This window comes from Pantherophis guttatus, chromosome 4 (assembly GCF_059756535.1).
Source record: "Pantherophis guttatus breed Tessera chromosome 4, ASM5975653v1, whole genome shotgun sequence".
Classification (NCBI taxonomy): domain Eukaryota; kingdom Metazoa; phylum Chordata; class Lepidosauria; order Squamata; family Colubridae; genus Pantherophis; species Pantherophis guttatus.
Window position 1 is genome coordinate 153857907 of NC_142066.1, and position 21011 is coordinate 153878917.

Genomic DNA, 21011 nt, shown 5'->3' on the forward strand with positions numbered 1-21011 from the left:
TAAAAGCTTGAAAGAAGTCCCAATGAGCAATTAGCGGCTAATTTGCACTTGGGAATTTAAGCTGAGAAAAAAAGAAAAGAGGAACTTTAAAGTTAAAACGAAAGCCCTAAAAGGAATCTTCCATCTGGATTTAAAATTGGATTTTGAAAAAAATAAAGACAAGACAAGGGAAAAGGAGACAGAGGAACATTTTTTAAACAATAAAAAGATTTAACGTGACTTCCGGTTTTTCTGGCTCCGGTGAAGACGGTGCCTTTTTAAGGACCGCCAGCCCCGCCGTTTGTAGAGCCGCTTCTATCGTGAGAAGTGGCTTGGAAACTCCAGAATCTGCAGGATTTGAAGGAGAGAGTAAGCAAGGCGCAGGTCGAGCCCCTGTGAGCCCCCAGAAGTTTGCTACTGGGGAGGAAACAGGCGCGGCTCCCTCTCAACTTGCGAAGACTCCGAACGGCGTGGGACGACTCTGCTTTCTGCAGAGCAAGCCGGCAGCAGCAAACACGGAAATTGATTGAAATTAACTTTATCAACTAGCGAAGGAAAAAACCTGAACCCTGAAACCAAGAAATTGCAAGTATTCTCTTTTCTTTGTGACTTCCCGATTTGATTAAAAACTAAAACGAGCGGAAGCGGCTTGAAAAGATGGCGCCGCTCCAGCGTTAACAAGTTGAAAGGGAGAGTGATTTCTTAAAGCTATTTCAACAAGCTACATTGTTGCGTTGCTTGTAGCAAGCACAGGAGAAGAGGGGGGGGGAAATCCCTTTTTAAAACAAGCTGATCTTACACAGTCTAATTCTACTTCTAATCTGACTAAAACTGGGGGACTTTTTTAGAGGACTTTGTGGTGCTGGAAGAGGAAAAAGGATTTCCCTTTTTAAAAAATCTAACCTACGTGGCAAAATGGCTTCAAAAAAACAGGAAAGCAAGGCAGCAGGAGGGGGATCCCCCACACACAAGCCTGAACAGCAGTTTGACTTTGAAAATTTAAAAAAATTTATCACTCAGGCTTTGGATGATAATTTTCAAAAATCTCAACAGGAAATGGATGATAAATTTCAAAAATCTCAACAAGAAATCAAGCAGGAAATTAGTGAAATGAAAAATTTGGTGAAAGAGAATTATGACAAGGTGACTGATAAATTATCAAATGTGGTTTCTGGCCTGTCAGAAATTATTATTAAAGTGGATTCTAAATTGGAAGAATTTAAATCAGAAGTGAATGTTAAAATAAAGGACACTGATTTTAAAATTGCTGATGTGGATAATAAAATGCAGAGAGTTGAAGACGAAATCACGATGATGCAATTCCGGTCCATGGAATTTGCCATAAGAATTAGAGGTATTAAGGAGAGTGATCGGCAAGATCTGAGACAGGTTTGTGTTGATGCCTTGGCTGTGTTGTTAAAAATTAATTCTGATGAGATTTTTTTACAAAATAGACAAAATTTACAGAGTGAATTCGTGGGTGGCCAGACAAAGACAATTACCTAGAGATGTGGTGATATACTTCACAGATAGAAGAATGAGAAATGATATTTTGCAAAAATCTTTTCTTTCCTCTGTGCAAGTGGAGGGAACTCAAATTGGAATTTATAAAGAATTACCGCCAAAGATGTTGAAAGATAGAAAAGATTTTGGTTTTTTAGTAAAGGAATTAAACAAATTAGAGGTTCCATTTCGGTGGGATGCCCCAAATGGCATAATCTTGAAGTATCATGGGGAAAGATATCGACTGAATACTGTTGAAAAAGCGGAACATTCTGGAAAACAGCTTATATTTCTTTGATACTAAAAGAGCAAGCAGGTCCTAAAAAATCTGAGAACTATAGACCAATATCTCTTCTGAATAATGATTATAAAATTTATGCAAAAGTACTAGCCAACAGGTTGATGCCAGTAATTCAAGAGGTGATTCATGATGATCAAGCGGGATTTATAGAGGGTAGATATATGAAGGACAATGTAAGGCAAGTTATAGATTTACTGGAATATCTTGAGAAGAATAAACAGATCCCTGCAGTGCTGGTTTTCTTGGATGCGGAGAAAGCCTTTGACAAGAGTGGATTGGAATTTTCTATTAAAGACTTTAAAAAAGATGGACTTTGGAGATCAATTTATACAAGCGGTTTCAGCAATTTATCAAGAGCAAAAGGCACAGATTATTATTAATGGAAATTTAACAACAGATTTTAATATTGAAAAAGGAACAAGACAAGGTTGTCCGTTATCCCCTTTGTTATTTATTTTAACACTAGAAGTCTTGTTGAATACAATACGGGATTCAAACAGCTTGAAAGGTATAGTGATAAGGCAAGAGGACTACAGAATAAGGGCATCTGCAGATGACCTGGTTGTTACCCTTACACAGCCGATGGAATCAATAATCCAGATGAAAGACATTATAAAAGATTATGGTACAGTATCAGGATTTAGACTGAACCAGAAAAAAACTAAGATGATAGTTAAAAATATGACACAAGATCGAAAACATGAACTTGAAAGGAGGGCAGGTTTTGAGATTGTACCAAAGGTTAAATATCTAGGAGTTCAGGTTGCAGAATCAAATATGAAACATTTTTACCATACTGTTTTTAAGGAGAGATCACCATCTCCACGTTCATCTACTGTATTGGAGATAAAGGAGAGTGATAAGGAGAAGCAACCCCAGCAAGAGTTGGAAATGCAGCTTAAGCAAGTTGAATTAGATCCAACAGAAGCGCAGGGTGCTGTAGGAGGTTTTCTGGAGGAGCCCCTGTTAGAACCCTCTCCAATTTTGACTACAAGAGATGTGGCTTTGGACCTAGCTCGTATGGTTGAAGCTAAAGACCAGCGAATAACTCGTGCAGTTTCAAAACAACTCAAAGAAAAACAACTGCAAGAAAGAGCTAAGGCACAACAATATAAAAAAGGAGCTAAGAGTACTACAGAATATAGTGCAGCCATGGGGAGAGCAAAGTTGGTGGCCTCGGAAGACATCCGGCAATTCTGCTCGTCGCTTCAAAAAGGTATACATGATGGTTAAGTTTTTGTCTTGGAATGTGAATGGACTGAATTCACCACAGAAAAGAAAGAAAATATTTACATATTTGCAACAATTTAATAATGATATAATTTGTTTACAAGAAACTCATATCAGAATGCAAGATCAAAAATATTTGATAAATTCAAAATTAGGAACACATTTTATAGCTTCAAACTTGGAAAAAAAGAACGGTGTGGTTATTTATATAAATAAAAGATTATCAGCTAAAATTATAGAAGCGGATGAAGGTGGTAGGTTTGTAGCAATTGAACTGTATACTGTACATGGTCAAATTCTTGTGATTGGAATTTATGCTCCTAACCAACAACAGGATCACTTTTATAAAATTTTGCATACTAAAATATTGCAATGGGATTATAGAACTATTTTGATTATGGGAGATTGGAATGGAATAATTGACTCTAAACTAGATAAAAAAAGTCTGGCGAAGTCAAGGATTAGACTACCACAAACTTTTTTTGATATGAAAGAAGATTTAGAATTAAAAGATGTTTGGAGAATATATAATTCAAAAGATTTGGACTATACCTTTTTTTCTGATAGACATAGATCTTTTTCAAGGATTGATTTTATTTTATTATCAAATGATTTACTTGTTAAAACAAAAAGAACTAAAATTTTTCCAAGAACTTTATCTGATCACAGCTCAGTATGGATAGAAATTGAGATTGGAAAAATTGAGAGAAGATCATGGAGATTAAATGAAAATTTGTTTAGATATGAAAAAAATATAATAGAATTTAAGAAGCAGATGAAAGAATTTTTTGAAATTAATTTGAACAAGGGTACCCCTATTGAAATTGTTTGGGATGCGAGTAAAGCGTATATGAGAGGGGTACTCATTCAAATGAACTCTAAACATAAATTGAATAGACAAAAGAAAAGATTAGAAATTGAAGCAGAAATAAAGAAAAAAGAACAGTTACTTATCAAAAATCCAGCAGATGAAAGAATACGTGGATATATGAAGGACAATGTAAGGCAAGTTATAGATTTACTGGAATATCTTGAGAAGAATAAACAGATCCCTGCAGTGCTGGTTTTCTTGGATGCGGAGAAAGCCTTTGACAGAGTGGATTGGAATTTTCTATTAAAGACTTTTAAAAAGATGGACTTTGGAGATCAATTTATATTGGCGGTTTCAGCAATTTATCAAGAGCAAAAGGCACAGATTATTATTAATGGAAATTTAACAACAGATTTTAATATTGAAAAAGGAACAAGACAAGGTTGTCCGTTATCCCCTTTGTTATTTATTTTAACACTAGAAGTCTTGTTGAATACAATACGGGATTCAAACAGCTTGAAAGGTATAGTGATAAGGCAAGAGGACTACAGAATAAGGGCATTTGCAGATGACCTGGTTGTTACCCTTACACAGCCGATGGAATCAATAATCCTGATGAAAGACATCATAAAAGATTATGGTACAGTATCAGGATTTAGACTGAACCAGAAAAAAACTAAGATGATAGTTAAAAATATGACACAAGATCGAAAACATGAACTTGAAAGGAGGGCAGGTTTTGAGATTGTACCAAAGGTTAAATATCTAGGAGTTCAGGTTGCAGAATCAAATATGAAACTATTTGAAAACAATTATGAGGTGTTATGGCGAGATGTACGAAAAGATATGGAGACTTGGAAAAAACTGCAGCTTTCGTTACTTGGAAGAATAGCAGCAGTTAAGATGAACATTTTGCCAAGATTCCTTTTTTTGTTTTAAATGATTCCGGTGCTTAAAAGTGATAAACAACTGAAAGAATGGCAAAGTGGAGTGAATAAGTTTGTTTGGAACGAGAAAAAACCGAGAGTGAAACTAAAAATTATGCAAGATGTTCCAGAAAGGGAAGGCCTTAAACTTCCAAACCTACAGTTATATTATGAGGCAGCAGCTTTGACTCAAGCAAGCGATTGGTTTGGGAGGAAAAAGACTGGAATATTGAATATAGAAAGCTTTGATCTTGAACTTGGTTGGCACGCTTACTTATTTTACGAAAACAAAGTGGACAAAGTATTTAAAAGCCATATACTTAGAGATTCTTTGATGAGAGTTTGGAAGAAGCACCGATTCAAATGGGATTACAAAATACCATTATGGCTGGATCTTGGTCATATTATGTGGAATACAAATATAATGTCACTCGGGGGTTTTTATATAAAGAAGTTCTTTTTACAGATGCGGGCAGATGGCAACTAAAGACATTAGAGACACTGTTGGACGAAGGGATTAACTTAACTTGGTTACAGTATAATCAACTTCAATTGAGATGGAAAGAGGACCAAAAAACTGGTATTATGTTGCATGAGGAAGAACTGGTTAGACATATAAAAGAGAAAGGTCCAATGCATATTAAAAGGCTTTACAATGTTTTGTTAGAAAGGGATTCAGAAACTGAATTGGTTAAAGATTGTATGATTAAATGGGCACAGAATTTTGCAGAACCAGTAATGATGGAAACATGGGAGAAAATATGGGTTCAGAATGTTAAATTTACACAATTGCAGAATTTGAGGGAAAATTTCTATAAAATGTTTTACAGATGGCATTTAGATCCCAAGAAATTATCCTGCATGTATCCTAATGTTCAGCCAAAATGGTGGAGATGTGATTGTTTAGATGCTACATATTACCATGTTTGGTGGAATTGCAAGAAAGTTAAGGCTTTTTGGATAAAAATATGGTGGGTTATGCAGAATGTTTTGAAGAAAAGAATTCAATTTTCTCCACAATTGTTTTTATTGGGTATAGTAAAGGGTTTTACATTGGATGAAACTAAGTTGATATTGTACATGATAACAGCAGCGAGATTATTGATAGGTAAATATTGGAAAAATGAAGCTTTACCCACTATCGAAGAATGGACTTTGAAGATGGCCAGTTTTGCGGAGATGGCGAAGATTTCAGCATATTTAAAAGATCGCTCACAAGAGACTTATGAATGGGAATGGAAAAAATGGATAGGTTATGTGCAGAATAAATACCAAGTTAGGAAGTATCAAATAGCTTTTCATTGAAAGTATTATATAAAAATAGAAATGTATGAATTGTGAAGAGAAAAAAATTATAAGGGGGTTTGAGGAGTTCAAGTTTTATAAAAAAGGGGATTTTGATGGGATTATATTCTGTGGAAGTCAGGGGGGGAGGGTCAGGGGGGGTTTGGGGGGGTTAGGGTGGGGAGTGAGGGGTGGGTTGGGGGGGAAAAAGTGGGGTGAAAATGTAATTGTAAAACTTTTGCAATAAAAAAATAAATAAATAAAAAGATTTAACTCAGAAGAGAGGAAACGGGCGTTCCCCTGGTGCTATAAAATGGATTCTTGCCAAAAGAGTTGTGAATTGAACAGAGACATCTGCTGGAGGAGAGATCGTGGGAAAGAGCTGTAGGACTTTACAGCTGAAAAGATTAAGAGAAGCAGAGAGGACGAGGACTGAGATTGTGATGGCTCAAGCGAGCATTTGAACTGGACACTATCTGGAAAGAAAAAGGAGAAATGTGAAAAAAAAATGAACTGTTTTTGATGTTGGAGGAAGCACTAAGTGGAGAGAAATAAAAGCAACAAAAGAATTAATTGAAATTAAGATGGGAATTGAAATGTAAAATGGAATAAAAATGGAATGTTAGTAAATGATGTAAATAATAGACTTCTAAGAAGTAAAACAGAAGAAATACATTGTTAAAGGAGAAAAAGCAAGGGTTGGAAGATTATTTTAACAAAGGTTTCAAGGGACTTCTGGTTTGCTGTTTGTCGCTGCCAGACGTTCCTTTGGGATCGTCAGGTTCCATCGCCTGTCAGAGCCGCCTTCACAACGGAATGGCGGCTCGAAAAAACTCCGTTTCCATGAGGAAACTGAGATAGAGCCGGCAGGGGTGGGTAGAACTCTCTGCGGAGTCCCAAAAGTTTTTCCTTTACTTTTGGGACGGAGCGGATGAGATGCCCCGTATCCCCAGCCGCTGCTCCGGGCTTTGGGAGACCTCTGCTGATGCAGAGCCAGGCGTCAAAAGCAAGCCTGCAAATTTAACAGACTACTCAAAGAAAATGTGAGCTGGACCTGTAATACTGAATCGCAAGTATTTTACTGAATTTTTAAAAAAATTACTTAAGAGAGAGGAGGAAAAGAAAGAGGAAAAAAAGCCTTTTAAAATGGCGTCGGCTGGAGGAGTGGCTGAAAGGGAAAGTCCTTTCGTTTTCTATTACCACAATGTAGCGGAATAAATACCACTGGCTACATTTGTAGACAAAACTTCGCTCCTGTGTCTTTTTCTCTTTTTCTTCCCTTGGAGACTTGATATTGTTGTTGATTGGAAAGAAGTCCTTTTTTTTTTTCTTGCTTGCTTTTTTTTTAACAAAGCCTGCCTGGGCGGAAACATGGCACTGAGACTCATAAAGTCAGATAAACAAGAAGGGGGGGGATTCCCCCACCAATAACTTAAAGGAACAAGTCTTAATTCTTCAGTCTCAGAAACCTGATTTTAATATAATAGAATTTTTTATAGAGGAGATTGAAAGAAGGGAGGAGATTGTGAATCAGCAACTTGAAAAATTTAAGCAGGAAATTAAAGAATTGGTGAAATCCAAGTTTGATTCTTTGGACAAAAAATTCTCAAAAGTGGCTAATGGTTTTACAGAATTTATGATACAGTTGGACACAAATACTAATGTACTAGAGTCTAAAATGGAAGAAATTCAAGATAAATTGGACAATAGAATTCAAAAAATTGAAAATGATCTGACAAACACTCAGGATAATAGCTTAGAAGAAAAACCTAAAATGGATGCTGATCAAAAGTATGGTAATGCAGAAAATCTGCAACAGAAGATTGAAAAAGAGATTTTAATGGTACAATATAATTTCACAGAATATGCGATAAGATTAAGAGGTTTGCAGGAAAATAATAGAGATGATTTAAGGAAAATATCTTCTGAATTTCTAGCTGGGATTCTAAAGGTTCAACCTGACGAAGTGTTTTGTAGGATTGACAGAGTTTATCGAATTAACTCCTGGATTGCCAAGCAAAGGCAATTGCCTAGAGATGTGGTGATTTATTTTACAGATAAGGAAATTAGGAATAATATCGTGCAAAATTCCTTCAATTCTAATTTGCAATTGTATGGAAGAAAGATTTGGATTTACAAGGAACTCCCACCTAAGATATTGATGGAAAGGAAGAAATTTGGTTTTCTGGTGAATGAGTTAAAAAAGAGAAATATCCCATTCAGGTGGGACGCCCCAGTTGGTATTATATTTAGATACCAAGGAGAAAGATATCAGCTAAATACTGTTGAAAGAGCGGAAGAATTTTGTCAAAATAGGTTGAAAATGAACTTAACATCTTCAGATATAATACAGGATAAGCAGAAGGAGCCGGAAATAAAGGTAAAATATCGAATTACAGAGACTGTACCAGATGAATTGCCTTTGGATTTATTGGATACCCCAGCTGGACTATCTACAAATTTGAGAGAAGTGGCATCTAACCTTAATGTGATGACTTATCAAGGCAAGGATAAGCATGGAAACCAATTAGGGGATATACAAGGGATAAAAAAGAAACATGAGATACAAAAACAAAACCAACAAGACCAATCTACAAAGCAGAATAAAAACCGACCAGATGATACACAATTTGTAGAAAGGAAACCAGGATGGAAACCAAACCCACAAAAAGAAAAGAAAAAAAGAAATAGGTGGCATAAAAATAGAAATTTCTAAATCAGGCAACAGTGAAGCCAGTGACTTTAAAATATGAATGATTATGTGTAAACACACAAGAGGCGACGTATTGGTTAATATCATCCTGAGGATTGTGGCAGATCTCTGCATGGCCGTAATCTGGGGACGTGAAACGAGCCTTAAACTGATGGATTTGAATTATCCATTTTGGAATTTCTTTTTGTGTTGATAAACATATTATATTATTTTGAATCACAAGGCAAGAGAATTATGCTGGGGCATGCAGAAGATCGGGTTGTTACCCACTACGATGATGGGAATCAATAATCCTGATGAAACCCACAATTATTACTATATGGAATATAATTATAATGTCACTCGGGTGGTTGTTTTTACTTTTATACATATAAGAAGATATTTACTACTGATGGGGGCAGATATGATTGAAGATCCTGAATAAACTGTTGCACCAGCAAGCTATGTTACCCGATTATGGATGTTGGTACCAATCCAGTGGAAAGACCTCAAAGAAGATACTATATGGATTATAAATTTAAAGTCATTGTATTTTCTTTTTTTATATTTAGATATAATGGAAAATATAGACATATATTTTTAAGTAGTGTGGGCAGTGAATCAAAGATATTAAGAAATGTTGTGTATGGTAATTTTGCATGATAGTGGGTGAATAAGCTAGTTAGTAGATTGATTAGTCTAAGAAAAGGGATTTTTAAGTGACATATTTAGGGGAGTGGAGGAAATGGATAGAGTGGAATAAATGTTAAACTAGATTTTATGGGGAAGGCCGCTTTGAAATGTTATAGTAATATATATAGAAGATTAAATGTTAAAGTAGGACTTATCGTATAGTTTTAAAGTGGAGAAGTTATTCTATAATGTCATAGTATAATGTCTTTTTTTTTTTCTCCTTTCTTTTCTCTTTTCTGAAATGTATGGATAAAGGGGGATGTTATAATTATAATATTAATAATATTTTTAGTAAGTAAAGGTCAATATCTAGAGGAGGGAGTAAGTAAGCTGTTATGAACTAGGTTTTTTTTTGTTATGAAGAAGTCACAGGGGGGATGGGTGGGGAGGGGGGGTTAGGGAGGGGGAGGGAGAGGGGGGAAAAAGGGGGGGGGAAATTTGTATTTGAAAACTTTTTCAATAAAAAAAAAACAAAGGTTTCAAGGAAAAAATGCAATAAGTTGAAATATTTGTTAATAATTAAAAAGAGGAGGGGAATTTCGAGTAATATTTTTAATAAATGAGAAAGTTTGGGGTTGCCTGGACTCCATAGTGAAAAATATTAAATTGAAAATAAATACAGCAATAGAGAGAGATGAAAGAGGAGTAGAGAGATGGAAGAGAAGGGAAGAAGAGAGAGGGATGGAAGAGAGGGGAGGAAGGAAGAGAGGGGAAATCAGAGTAGAAGAGAGGGCTAGACAGAGAGGAAGAAAGGAGGAGAAGGAGAAAGGAAGAGGAAGTAGAGAGGAGCAGGAGAGGAGGGAAAAAGAAAGTAAGAAGGAAAGAAGAGAGGGAGATGGCAGGATTGAGAAGATTGCTGTACAACAAAAAAGATGAAATGGAAGAAAGGGAACCCCGAACATATATAAATATACTAAGATAAAGAATGAATGGTTAAAAAATAAAAGAGAATAAATATGAATAAGCAGGAAAATTAGAAATTGAGGTCGAATGAAGATGTTGTTTATATAAGTAAGCAAAGAAATATTGAGATATGATTTTAAAAAGGGAAAAAAGAAAATTGTGGCAAAAATTGTAATTGAGTAAAATGTATTTGAATTTGATAAATTGTATAAGGTAAGATATGGCCAATACTCTGTTCAAAAAAGATGTGGGTGAATGTGTGTGGGGGGGGGACCAATAAAACTTGATTTAAAAAAAGAGGGACAGAAGGCTGAGTGAATCAACCTTGAGCCACTCAGGATACAACTGCTAGCTGTGGCAGTGAGTTAGGCTGCAATACTGCATTCTAACTACTGAGCCACTAAGGCTCATAAATCATTTTTTCCCATGATATTTTGTGACACTAGTTTCTGTATCATGAATAATTTTTGCTAGATGTAGGTGACAATGGCTACGCTAGCATGTGGATAACACCAAGTTGATGACAGCAGCCTTAGATATTTGTGCATATTATATTAATAAGGAGCCCTGGTGGTATAGTGGTTAAAGTGCAGTATTGCAGGCAAACACTGCATTCCCAAAGCCTGGAGTTCGATCCTGACCAACTCAAGATTGATTCAGCCTTCCAGGTTTGGTACAATGGGGGACCCAAATTGTTGGGGGCAATATGCAAATAATGCTTTTACAGATAGTCCTCAGCTTACAACCAGAATTGACCCCAAACTTTCTGTTGATAATTTAAGATATTTGTTTAGTGACTTTTGCCCCATTTTACAACCTTGCTTGCCACAGTTAAGTAAATCATTGCAGATGTTATGTTATTGACACTAGTAAATTAGTGAATCTAACTTCCCTTTTGATTTTGCTTGTCAGGTCACAAGACACTGCAACCGTCATAAATATGTGTCAGCTGCCAAGCATCTGAATTTTGAGCACGACTGTGGGAATGCTGTGGTGAAAAACACTCGTAAGTCACTTTTTCCAGTGCCGTTGTAACTTTGAACATCATTACATGAACTGTTGTAACTTGCGTACTACCTGTACATTGTAAAGCACCCATAGAGTGCTATAAAGGATTATAATATCTAATCGATATTTCTAAAGGATTAGAAATATCTAATCGCAGGACCAATATAATTCGTTGCGGAACCAAGCATGAAAGAAATGTTATCAATTTAATAAAACTATTCCTGGAGAAAATATATCTAAAAAGAGGACCCAGATTGTTGGGGGGAATAGGCTGATTCTGTAAAACACTTAGAGGGGGCTTTAAAGCTAAATGCTATTGTTATTGCTATTGCTTGGATCAGCCCTGCTGCTCATCCAATTCAGCAGTCTGCTCTCAAAGTCCACAAGTCTCCCAGCAGAGGGCCTTCAAACGGAGCCCCACTGCCATCAAGGTTAATAACAGTCCTGGTCTCCAGGTCTTCCATCAATTGGTTCAATCCTTTTTATGAAGCCAATTAAACTGGTCACCAGCAACGCATGTCCCAGCAGTGAATTCTAAAGCTGAATTATCATAGTATTTTTTTTTTTCGGTCTGTCTGGATTCTTCCAGCATCCAATTTCACTGGGTGACTTCTGATTGTAATATTTTTGGGAAGAAGAAAATAGCTTCTCCTTTTCCACTTTATCTCTATTATGCTTATTTTTGTGCACTTAAATCATGTCCCCTCTTGTCCACCTCCTTTCCAGATTATAAGGCCCAAATATTGCAATTTTTCCTCCTAGGGAAGCTGCCTCAGTCTCTGGATCATCTGAGTTAGCCTCCTCGGAACCATCTTTAATTCCACTTTATGCCTTTGTTTTTGCGGCAACGGGAAAGATACATAATATTCCAGATGCAATCACACAATTTAATTTTAGGCCAGACAGATCACATTTTGTAATAGAGATCATTATTCCCTGAGAAGGGGAACCTGGTTTGTAGAAAGTTGCAATAAGGGAAGATTTTTTTAAAAATGTTTAAAGAGATTGAGGATTTGGAAAGCTAGCTTTTACATCGAGAGGGTCTGTGCTTACTTCAGAACAGCTTCAGGTGTGAGCATGGTGCAATCTATCTCAAAAATCTGCTCTTCCTGGATGAAGTGCTGCCTCCAGGCTTGTATTATGTTGTTCTTCAAAGCACAACCCACAGGACCAAAATCATACAAGCCACTTACTCCTGCAAGAAACAGCAAACACAAATCCACAAATACTGTTAATAGTATCTTCTGTTCAATCTGAGGAAGGGAGGGAGGGAGGGAGGGAGGGAGGGAAGGGAAAGGAAGGATGGAAGGAAGGAAGGATATGAGGAAAGGAAGGGATAGAAGAGGAAGGAGAGAAGAGGAAGAGGGGAATGAGGCAGAGGAGGAGGACTAGATAGGAAACAGAAGACAAGGAAGAGAGGGAGGGAGGAGGAAAGAGGTAGATGGAGAAAAAAAGAAGGAGAAGGCAGAGTAGATGGGAGGAAGGGAGGGAGGTAACCACCTTTTGGAATACTAGGGAGTCAAATCAGATTATCAGAATACAAAACTTGTACCTAGCCTTTATACAGAGAGGTCTGTGCTTAGTTCAAGCTATACAGAAAACTGTATACAGGTTACAGAAAACTGAGATCCTTCTATTGTTCCTATGAAATTATAATATTAAGGCTTTATATTACCTCCATCATTCTTTCTGTGAGGGAAAAGAAAAATATCCTGTCCCTACATGCTTCTACCTCTCTTCATGGGAGAAAGAAATCACTCTTTTAGGTGAGTCCAGCAGTCATCTTGATGCTTTAATACGTGGTTTCATTATTTCAAGGTTAATTTTTCCTTTGTGTTTATTTATTCATTAAACAAATTTATACAGCTGCCCAACTCACACACTGATGTAGGGCAGTGCCAAACATTAAAATAAGTAATTTAAAACAAAGATTTTTTTTTTTAAAAAAACTGTATCTAATATTTTGCCTTGCTTTGAGCTGGTTTGAGAATATTAGGATATCTATTGCTAATTAAATATTTTTCATTTACAAACATATTAAGTATTTTTTTAAAATAAATGACACATATGTTATAAAACTGACAGCTAATTGGAAGGAAGAATGTCATGCTGTGGAGAGGTACAGTACCTCCATAAATAGAAAATGCTTGGTCGTAGAAAAATCTTCGTTTCAAGGTATCTTCCATTTTAAGCCTGTCCACAATGTCATCTTTAGGCTGCAGAGCCAACTCCTAGAAAATAAAACACAGAGGCCATGCGCACCTACGATGTACAATTATACTTTGCATATGTGGATAGTTTGCAACATATAAAATCAGGGATGTCCAGAAAATCAACAGGGATAGAGCTAAAATCTCTATCGGCGGTTGAGGGTGTTCCATAAGATAGGCATCTTGGTGGAGAAAAACCATTTCCTGAATATCTATAACAGGCAGGATGTGAAATGTGCCAGGTCTGATGGAATGGGCGGATATAGCAGGGAAGAGGTTAACTCTCAGATAATCCAGCCCCATGGCATAAAAAATCACAATCAGGCTCATTTTTGAAAACACTGATATATAGGTAGTCCCTGACTTACAATAGTTTGTTTAGTGAACACTCAGTTACAACAGCCCTGGAAAAAGGGACCGTTTTTCACACTTATGCCTTTTGCAGCATCCCCGTGATCATGTGATCAAAATCGAGATATCTGCAGTGTCGCAGGATCATGTGATGCCTTTTAGCAACCTTCTGAGAAGCAAAGTCAAAGGGGAAGCCAGTTTTGCTTAACAACCGTGTTACTAACTTAATGACTGCAGCAATTAACTTAACAAGCGTGGCAGGAAAGGTCGTAAAACGGGGCAATATTCACTTTAAAATGTCTCACTTAGCAATAGAAATGTTGGGCTCAAATTGTAATTCTAAGTTGAGGACTACTGTGTTTTTAGAAAAGGAGCATAGGAAACCTATTCCAACTAAGCAGAAACAGACAGAATACCAGCAAAGTGGTATTATAAGATAAGATAAGATAAGATAAGATAAGAGGCCTTGTCCGGGCCTTCCCCTGACTCCAGGAACTGGCCCACTGTCCTCCCCAGCCTCCTCACTGTCCGACTCCACTGCCAGTTCCACAGGCTGCTGGCAGACCACAGCAGTAAACAGGAAGGATTAACTCTGAAACACGTCTTGTCCAGGCGGGACAAGACGTAGCTGGGAAGCAACAGGAAAGGGCATGGTTTAAACAAATTGCAGACTCAGTCCAGCTAAAGACAGGAGTTAACTCATTCCTGACTGCTGTTTCCAACTATTCTGGAGAACCTGGATATTAGTTTTTATATGCAGTTATCAGCATTTGCCAATCTCAACCCAAAATATAGGAACTATCTTATTTGCAGCGGCCATGATTAAAATGAACAGGAGTTTAGTGTAACTGTTTCATTAAAAATGAGGAATTTTTTTGGGTGACTGCTAAGGAATTGAGAAGTGTAGACTCTTGCTGCATATTTTATCCTGCTGATACGAAACTCTGAATTAACATTTTATGGGTGAAATAAGCCATTTACTCTGAATAAAATAAAACAGGAAGTTTGAAGACTCACCTTGGCTTCTAGGATTCTCTTTCGAGCTTTAAGTTCAGCCACAGCTTTGTCCACATCCATCTGAGGAGCCTTGTCATCCTTCAATTTTCGAACAAGCTCTCCCTAGGAAAAAAGCAATTGTTCAGAGATGAAGTTTAGGCCAGGGAACCCTTGAGTTCACCTCTTGAGGGCATTAAGGTCAATCTCTTGCTCGGGATAGAAAACTAAATTCAAGGATCTGTGACCGATGGCTGTCTACCCTCTGCTGAAATACAGAACAATCCTATAAGCTTGGTGTGGGGGAGAAATTGCACAGAGACAAATAAAAAAGAAAATTAAATGCAGCAAGACAGGCAGCAAATAAATCTAATAAATAATTTTCTAACTTTCTGAAAGATGTGAAATAGAATAAAGAACAAATCATGAAGGTGATTTCATTTTACAAATCAAACACAAGACCTTGCCTTGAACTTCAGAACAATCATAGTTACAACGGCACTGAAAAATGTGACTTAAGACTGTTTTTCAGTCATGACCATTGCAGCATCCTCATCATCATGTGATCAAAATTCTCACGCTTGGCAACTGGTTCATATGTATGATGGCTGCTGTGTCACGTGATTCTCCTTTTGCAACTTTCTGACAAGCGAAGTCAATGGGGAAACCAGATTCACTTAACAACCAGGTTACTAACTTATCAACTGCAGAGATTCATTTAACAACTGTGGCAAGAAAGGCCCTAAAATGGGGCAAAACTCATTTAACAATTGTTTAACAACAGAAATTTGGACTAGAGGTTGGACTAGAAGACCTCTGAGGTCCCTTCCAGGACTGTTCTGATTTATTGATGATGATGATGTTATCCATTCAGTTATGTCAGACTCTTGGCAATTCTATGGCCCAGGTCTCTCCACAAGAGGGCAACTCTAAATATGACAAACCACAAACCGAACAATGGAAGCGGGAAAGAAAGAAGTCTGCCAGTTCTCAAGAACTGCCTCTATTTTTAAAAGAAAGCTGCCGTTGCAGGCAAACGTGGCAGGAGGGAGGGAACTTAAAAGGTTTTTTTTTAAAGAGAACATTCATGGCTATTGCAGGAACCAACACTGTAAATCTGCAGCGCTCTTAGTTAAGAGTGAAAGTGAAATAGAAAGGAAATCCTGGGTAAAGCATAGGCCTTTTGAAGAGACCAGAGATTCTAAGATCTTTTCAAGCAGCAGAGAAAGAGGAACTGGGGTGAAGAGTAGAAGGAGGGGGGGCACTGGTCACCCCTTCTTCAAGAGCCGGGCATACTGATGTGGCAAATTTTAGTACAGCTTTGTCCTATATATAACAAACAGAAGGATCCACCTCTTAAACTGTCCCTTCTTGCATCAGGCATCACTGCAGCAGGAAAACAGCAACACTGATCTCTGATCAAGGAGATCTCCTGGGTGGATTCAAGAGCTTTACCTCCTGCCCCACTGAAACAAGAAGACTGATTTTAAAGCGGTGTTTCTCAACCTTGGCAACTTTCAGATGGGTGGACTTTCAACTCCCAGAATTCCCCAGCCAGCATGGCTGGCTGGGGAATTCAGGGAATTAAAATCCATCCATCTGAAAGTTGCCAAGGTTGAGAAACACTGCTTTAGAACAAAGGCTGAAAACCTCACTACAGGTAGTCCTCAACTTATGACCATAATTGAACCCAAAAATTCTCTTGTTAAATGAGATGTTTGTTAAGTGAATTTTGCCCCATTTTATGACTTTTCTTGCCACGGTTGTTAAGTGAATCACTGCAGTTGATAAGTTAAGCGAATCTGGTTTCCCCATTGATTTTGCTTGACAGAAGGTTGTGAAACATGACCCTGGTACACAGCAAAGGTCATAAATATGAACCAGTTGTCAAGTATCTGAATTTTAATCACATGATCATGGGGATGCTGCAAAGGTCATAATGATGAAAAACAGTCACTAAATGAACTGCTGTAAGTTGAGAACTACCTGCATACACTTCCCCTTCATTTGACAGACCAAGGAGCCTCTCTTGCTAATGTTACATCACATTGTGATTCTCCAATTTCATCCTGGATCAACCTGAATTTTTTTAACTCTGCAGGAAAAAAGCAGGAATATTTCTATGAAAAAGCACACAGCATTCAAGGGTTAAACCCATTCTGCTCATTCTTCTTAGTTGCTTCCAAGCTCTGATCCCAGCTCCTTGGTTTTTTTTTTTTTTTTTTTCTTCAAGCACTTCTTGTAGTTCAATCAGTTTCTGGGAGGTGCATGATGATTCAGAAAAAGACAAAGCTTATTCCAATTAAGATGCTACCAGTCCTGTTCCCTAAAAGACACTTTGATGCATTTTTTCTCTCTGACTAGCTAAGCAAAAAATAAGAGGCACATGGGAATTCTACAGGAACAGAACTATTCATTTAACTAAATATAAGTCTTGAATAAACAGATCTACAGTCTATAGTTCTCAACTTGTGACGATTCAGATTTACAACAGCCTCGGAAAATGTGACTTATGACCCATCCTCAAAGTTATGACCCTTACACCACTCCCTACAATCATGCGATTGCAATTCTGGCCCTTGGCAACCTGCTTACATTTATGACGGTTACAGCATCTTGTGGTTACAGTTTACAATTAGTGACCTTCCCAATCTGACAAACAAAATCATTTGAAAAAGCCGTATTCATCTAAAGACTGTGTCCATTTAACAACCATGTAAAAACAATCCGTTAAAAAAAAAAATCAGGTCTAGTAACATGACTCGCTGAATGACCACGTCTGATTGAAATTCCAGTCCCAATTAAAGTCATAAAACAAGGACTACCTGTATAGTACACTTTGCTTAGGTGTTACATTTGACAGTCAAATAAACCCAGCCTTTTTAAGAGTAGTAATTACTGCTGGATATGGTATATTTCCAAGGAAAGGAAATTTTATCCTAACAATTGGAAAGGGCCTTTTCTGTCCCAAAGAAAACAAAAGGCTATGTCAGGAAAATGGATGAAACGCACCAAAACTTCAAGACACGTACAATTCTGGGGGTAGATTTCTGAGGTCAAACTTAGAAACTGAGTAAAGGTCACACAGGGAGATCAGTTACCAAGAAGACAGAAGCACATTATCAACATTATCTTCCACGAGCAAGAAGCCAAATCACGATTATATACCCAGGAGCACAGAAAGGGAGCAGTTTCGTTGGGACAAAATCAAATTCAATAAAAGCCATTGGATTTGCTCTTCGGAAGTGGCCTTCCATGACCCTGGTGAGGTGAGAGGACCTCAAATGTCAGATAAGGCATTGCAGAAGCTGAGAAACCACATGGAAAAGCACAAGCAAAAAGGAGGAGGGGGTGGGGAGAAAAAAACTGATAAGAAAGATAAGAAAGATTTACTTCCAGCAGCTATCAGGCAAATCAGATTTAATCAGATTTAATGGGTGGAGGGGGAGGGAAAGCATTACCAATTGGCCCTCCTCAAGAAATAAGATGGTAATTACTTAAGTGGGAGGTGGGGGGTCTCCCTAAAAGCCTTAAGATCCAGCCCCACCCCATCATGCAAATTTGTTCTAGTTTTTTTTTTTTTTTTAAGCAAAGGGGGAAAGATTCAAGAGGTCCTTTTGATTCAGAACCTTTTTTTTTCTCTCCCAAAACTCATCAGGGCAACCTTTCTTAGCATATGGCCTCCCAACTTCAACTCCCATCTTTATACCTTATGATCCTTGACCAACATATCTTTTCTTTTTATGTACTCCAAGGAGAGAGAGAGAGAGAGCGTAGACACCAAAGACAAATTCCTTGTGTGTCCAATCACACTTGGCCAATAAAAAAAATCAATTCAATTCAATTCAATTCCCATTCCATCTTCCCCAGCCAACACAGATGGGAGTTGCAGCCCACCACCTCTGGATCGGAGGCGCCCCTTTACATAAGAGTGTGGGGGGGGGGAGCTGCCTCAAGTGCTAAACTCCCGTGAGAGACCCCCGGAAGGGGGGGGGGAGGAAGGGGTTGGAGTATATTTATTTATTTATTTAATTTTTATACCGCCCTTCTCCTGAGGGACTCAGGGCGGTGAACAGTTAACAGTATACCCCCTCCCCATCATTTCTTTTCTTATTCTTTTATCATCCCCTGCAAACCCCCCCCCAGCATGAGTTTTGCAGCCTAAGAGATCGGGGTGGGGGGGAGGGGGGATCCTTAGATCAGGTAAAGCCGATCCCACCCAAGATCGGCGGGGATTTCCGGGCCCATCCTCCACAGCACAGATGGGGTATGCAGTCGAGCGATCGGCGGGGTTTTTCCACCAGGCGGCCTCACCTGCTGCCGCACCGACTGCCTGAGCGGCGCCAGGAGCGCTTCGGCGGCGGGTCCGTCCATGCTGGCGCCGATGCCGGGGCTGGGATCCGGTGGGGTCGGGTGGCGAGAGCGGGGTCGGGTGCTGACGGAGGAGGCGGAGGAGGGGCGGGCCGCGTGGAATGAGGCGCGGGGCAGGAGGGCGGCCAGAAGGCGGGCGCTGCTGCTGTTGAGGAGGCGGCCGATCGCGACGCTAAAGCGCCACGGCATGGAGCGTCGCGGCTGAGGGCGGGCAGGCGGACAGAAGGGCAGGCGGGGCGCTCCGCATGATGAAATCGCAGCCGTCGCGGCCTCGCCAGCTCCGCCTCAGAACTGCTCGGTGGGGGAGGGCGGAGGCGCGCATGCGCGGCGCGCTCGCGGCCCAACGGCCGTTACTGGGAGACGCGCGCGCGCGCGTCAGCCGCAGGAGAGGAGACGGGGCGCATGCGCGTGCGTGCGCGCGCGCGCGAGGGGGAGGGAGAGCGAGAGAGAACAAGAAGAGAGAGCGAGAGGCAAGCCCCGCCCCCTCTCCTCCGCCCCTCCTTTAGGGAATACAGGTAGTCCTCGATTTACGACCGACACAGAGCGCGCGCCCCCCCCCCAATTTCTAAGCGAGACACCATTAAATGAGATTTGCCCCCCCTTTTTTACGACCTTCCTTCCCACCGTTGTTAAGCGAATCACCGCAGTTGTTATTAATTTAATTTAGTTATTTGGGCCAATAATAAAGAATTCTTATTCTATTAAGTGGATGCTGGCTTCCCCATGGACTTTGCCTTTTAGAAGGTCACAGAAGGGGATCACGTGACACACACACACACACACACACACACACACACACACACACACACACATATATCCCCTGGGGCATTGCAACCGTCATAAATACGAACCAAGAGTCTGAATTTTGCTCACATGACCATGGGGATTGCAGTGGTCGTAAGTGTGAAAAATGGTCGTTAAGTTGTTTTTTTCCCCAGTACTGTTGTAGCTTTGACCGATCCCTAAATGGAACTCTTGTGAAGTTGAGAACTACCTGTACAGGTTGGTAAAAGCTTTTCCGTTTATTATATGTGAATCAGCCACTAGAGGGCGATCACCCACCACCCTTGAATATTCAGCTGTGAAGAGTTCTTGAATGTCATTCAGCCAAGGTACAGATTTCCCAACTTTTCCTGGTTGGTGGCATGGAGGGAGGGGGGGGAAGAGGGGATGGTTTTGTGACAGGGGCAGGTGCACACGCATGCACAGTTTCATTGTGGAGCGGTAAGCCCCAGCAGCACCCATTGCTCACAAGTTGGGCTGCAAGCAACACAGCCTGATTGCAAATAGGCCACAGCTGTGACTTATAGGTTGGGTAGCTCTGATCTAGCCCAACACCCATCCTGCCCCCATGTAGGGCAGGAATCCAACTCTGCAGCATTATTTATTGATTTATTTCACAACTAACAAGGCTAATCAACTCAAACAAGTCAGGGGAGGGGAGGGGAGGAAGGAAGGAAGAAAGGAAGAAAGGAGGCAAAGAGATATAAGAGGAAGGAGAAAGAGAAAAGGAAGTTGGAGATGGGAAGGAGAGGTTTTATGCATTTTCTATTATTTTTTCTAAGAAAAACAAAGTATGCATACATACAAGCAGAAAGAAAGAGTGAGAGAGAGAGAGAAAGAAAAAGGAAGAAAAAGGAAGGAAGGAAGGGGGAAGGAAGGAAGGAGGGAAGGAGGGGAAGGGGAGTTAGCGATGAGAAAGAGTTTTTTGCATATTTCCTATTATTTTTTTAAGCAAAAGTAAGCACACAAGCGA

The 21011-nt window shown here is 39.2% G+C and overlaps 1 protein-coding gene across 1 annotated transcript in view; it reads right to left on the reverse strand.

Moving 5' to 3' along the window:
* The window catches only part of GARS1 (glycyl-tRNA synthetase 1), a 41012-nt gene extending 21156 nt beyond the window's left edge, over positions 1-19856 (reverse strand). Inside the window, exons 1-4 of the mRNA XM_087893116.1 lie at positions 19199-19856; positions 14909-15010; positions 13459-13561; positions 12384-12525 (exon numbers count right to left, since the gene is read on the reverse strand). Of these exons, the coding sequence (XP_087749242.1) occupies positions 12384-12525; positions 13459-13561; positions 14909-15010; positions 19199-19444 (593 nt within the window). The 5' untranslated portion in view covers positions 19445-19856. The remainder of the gene's footprint in view (positions 1-12383; positions 12526-13458; positions 13562-14908; positions 15011-19198) is intronic.
* Between the last annotated feature and the right edge of the window lie 1155 nt (positions 19857-21011).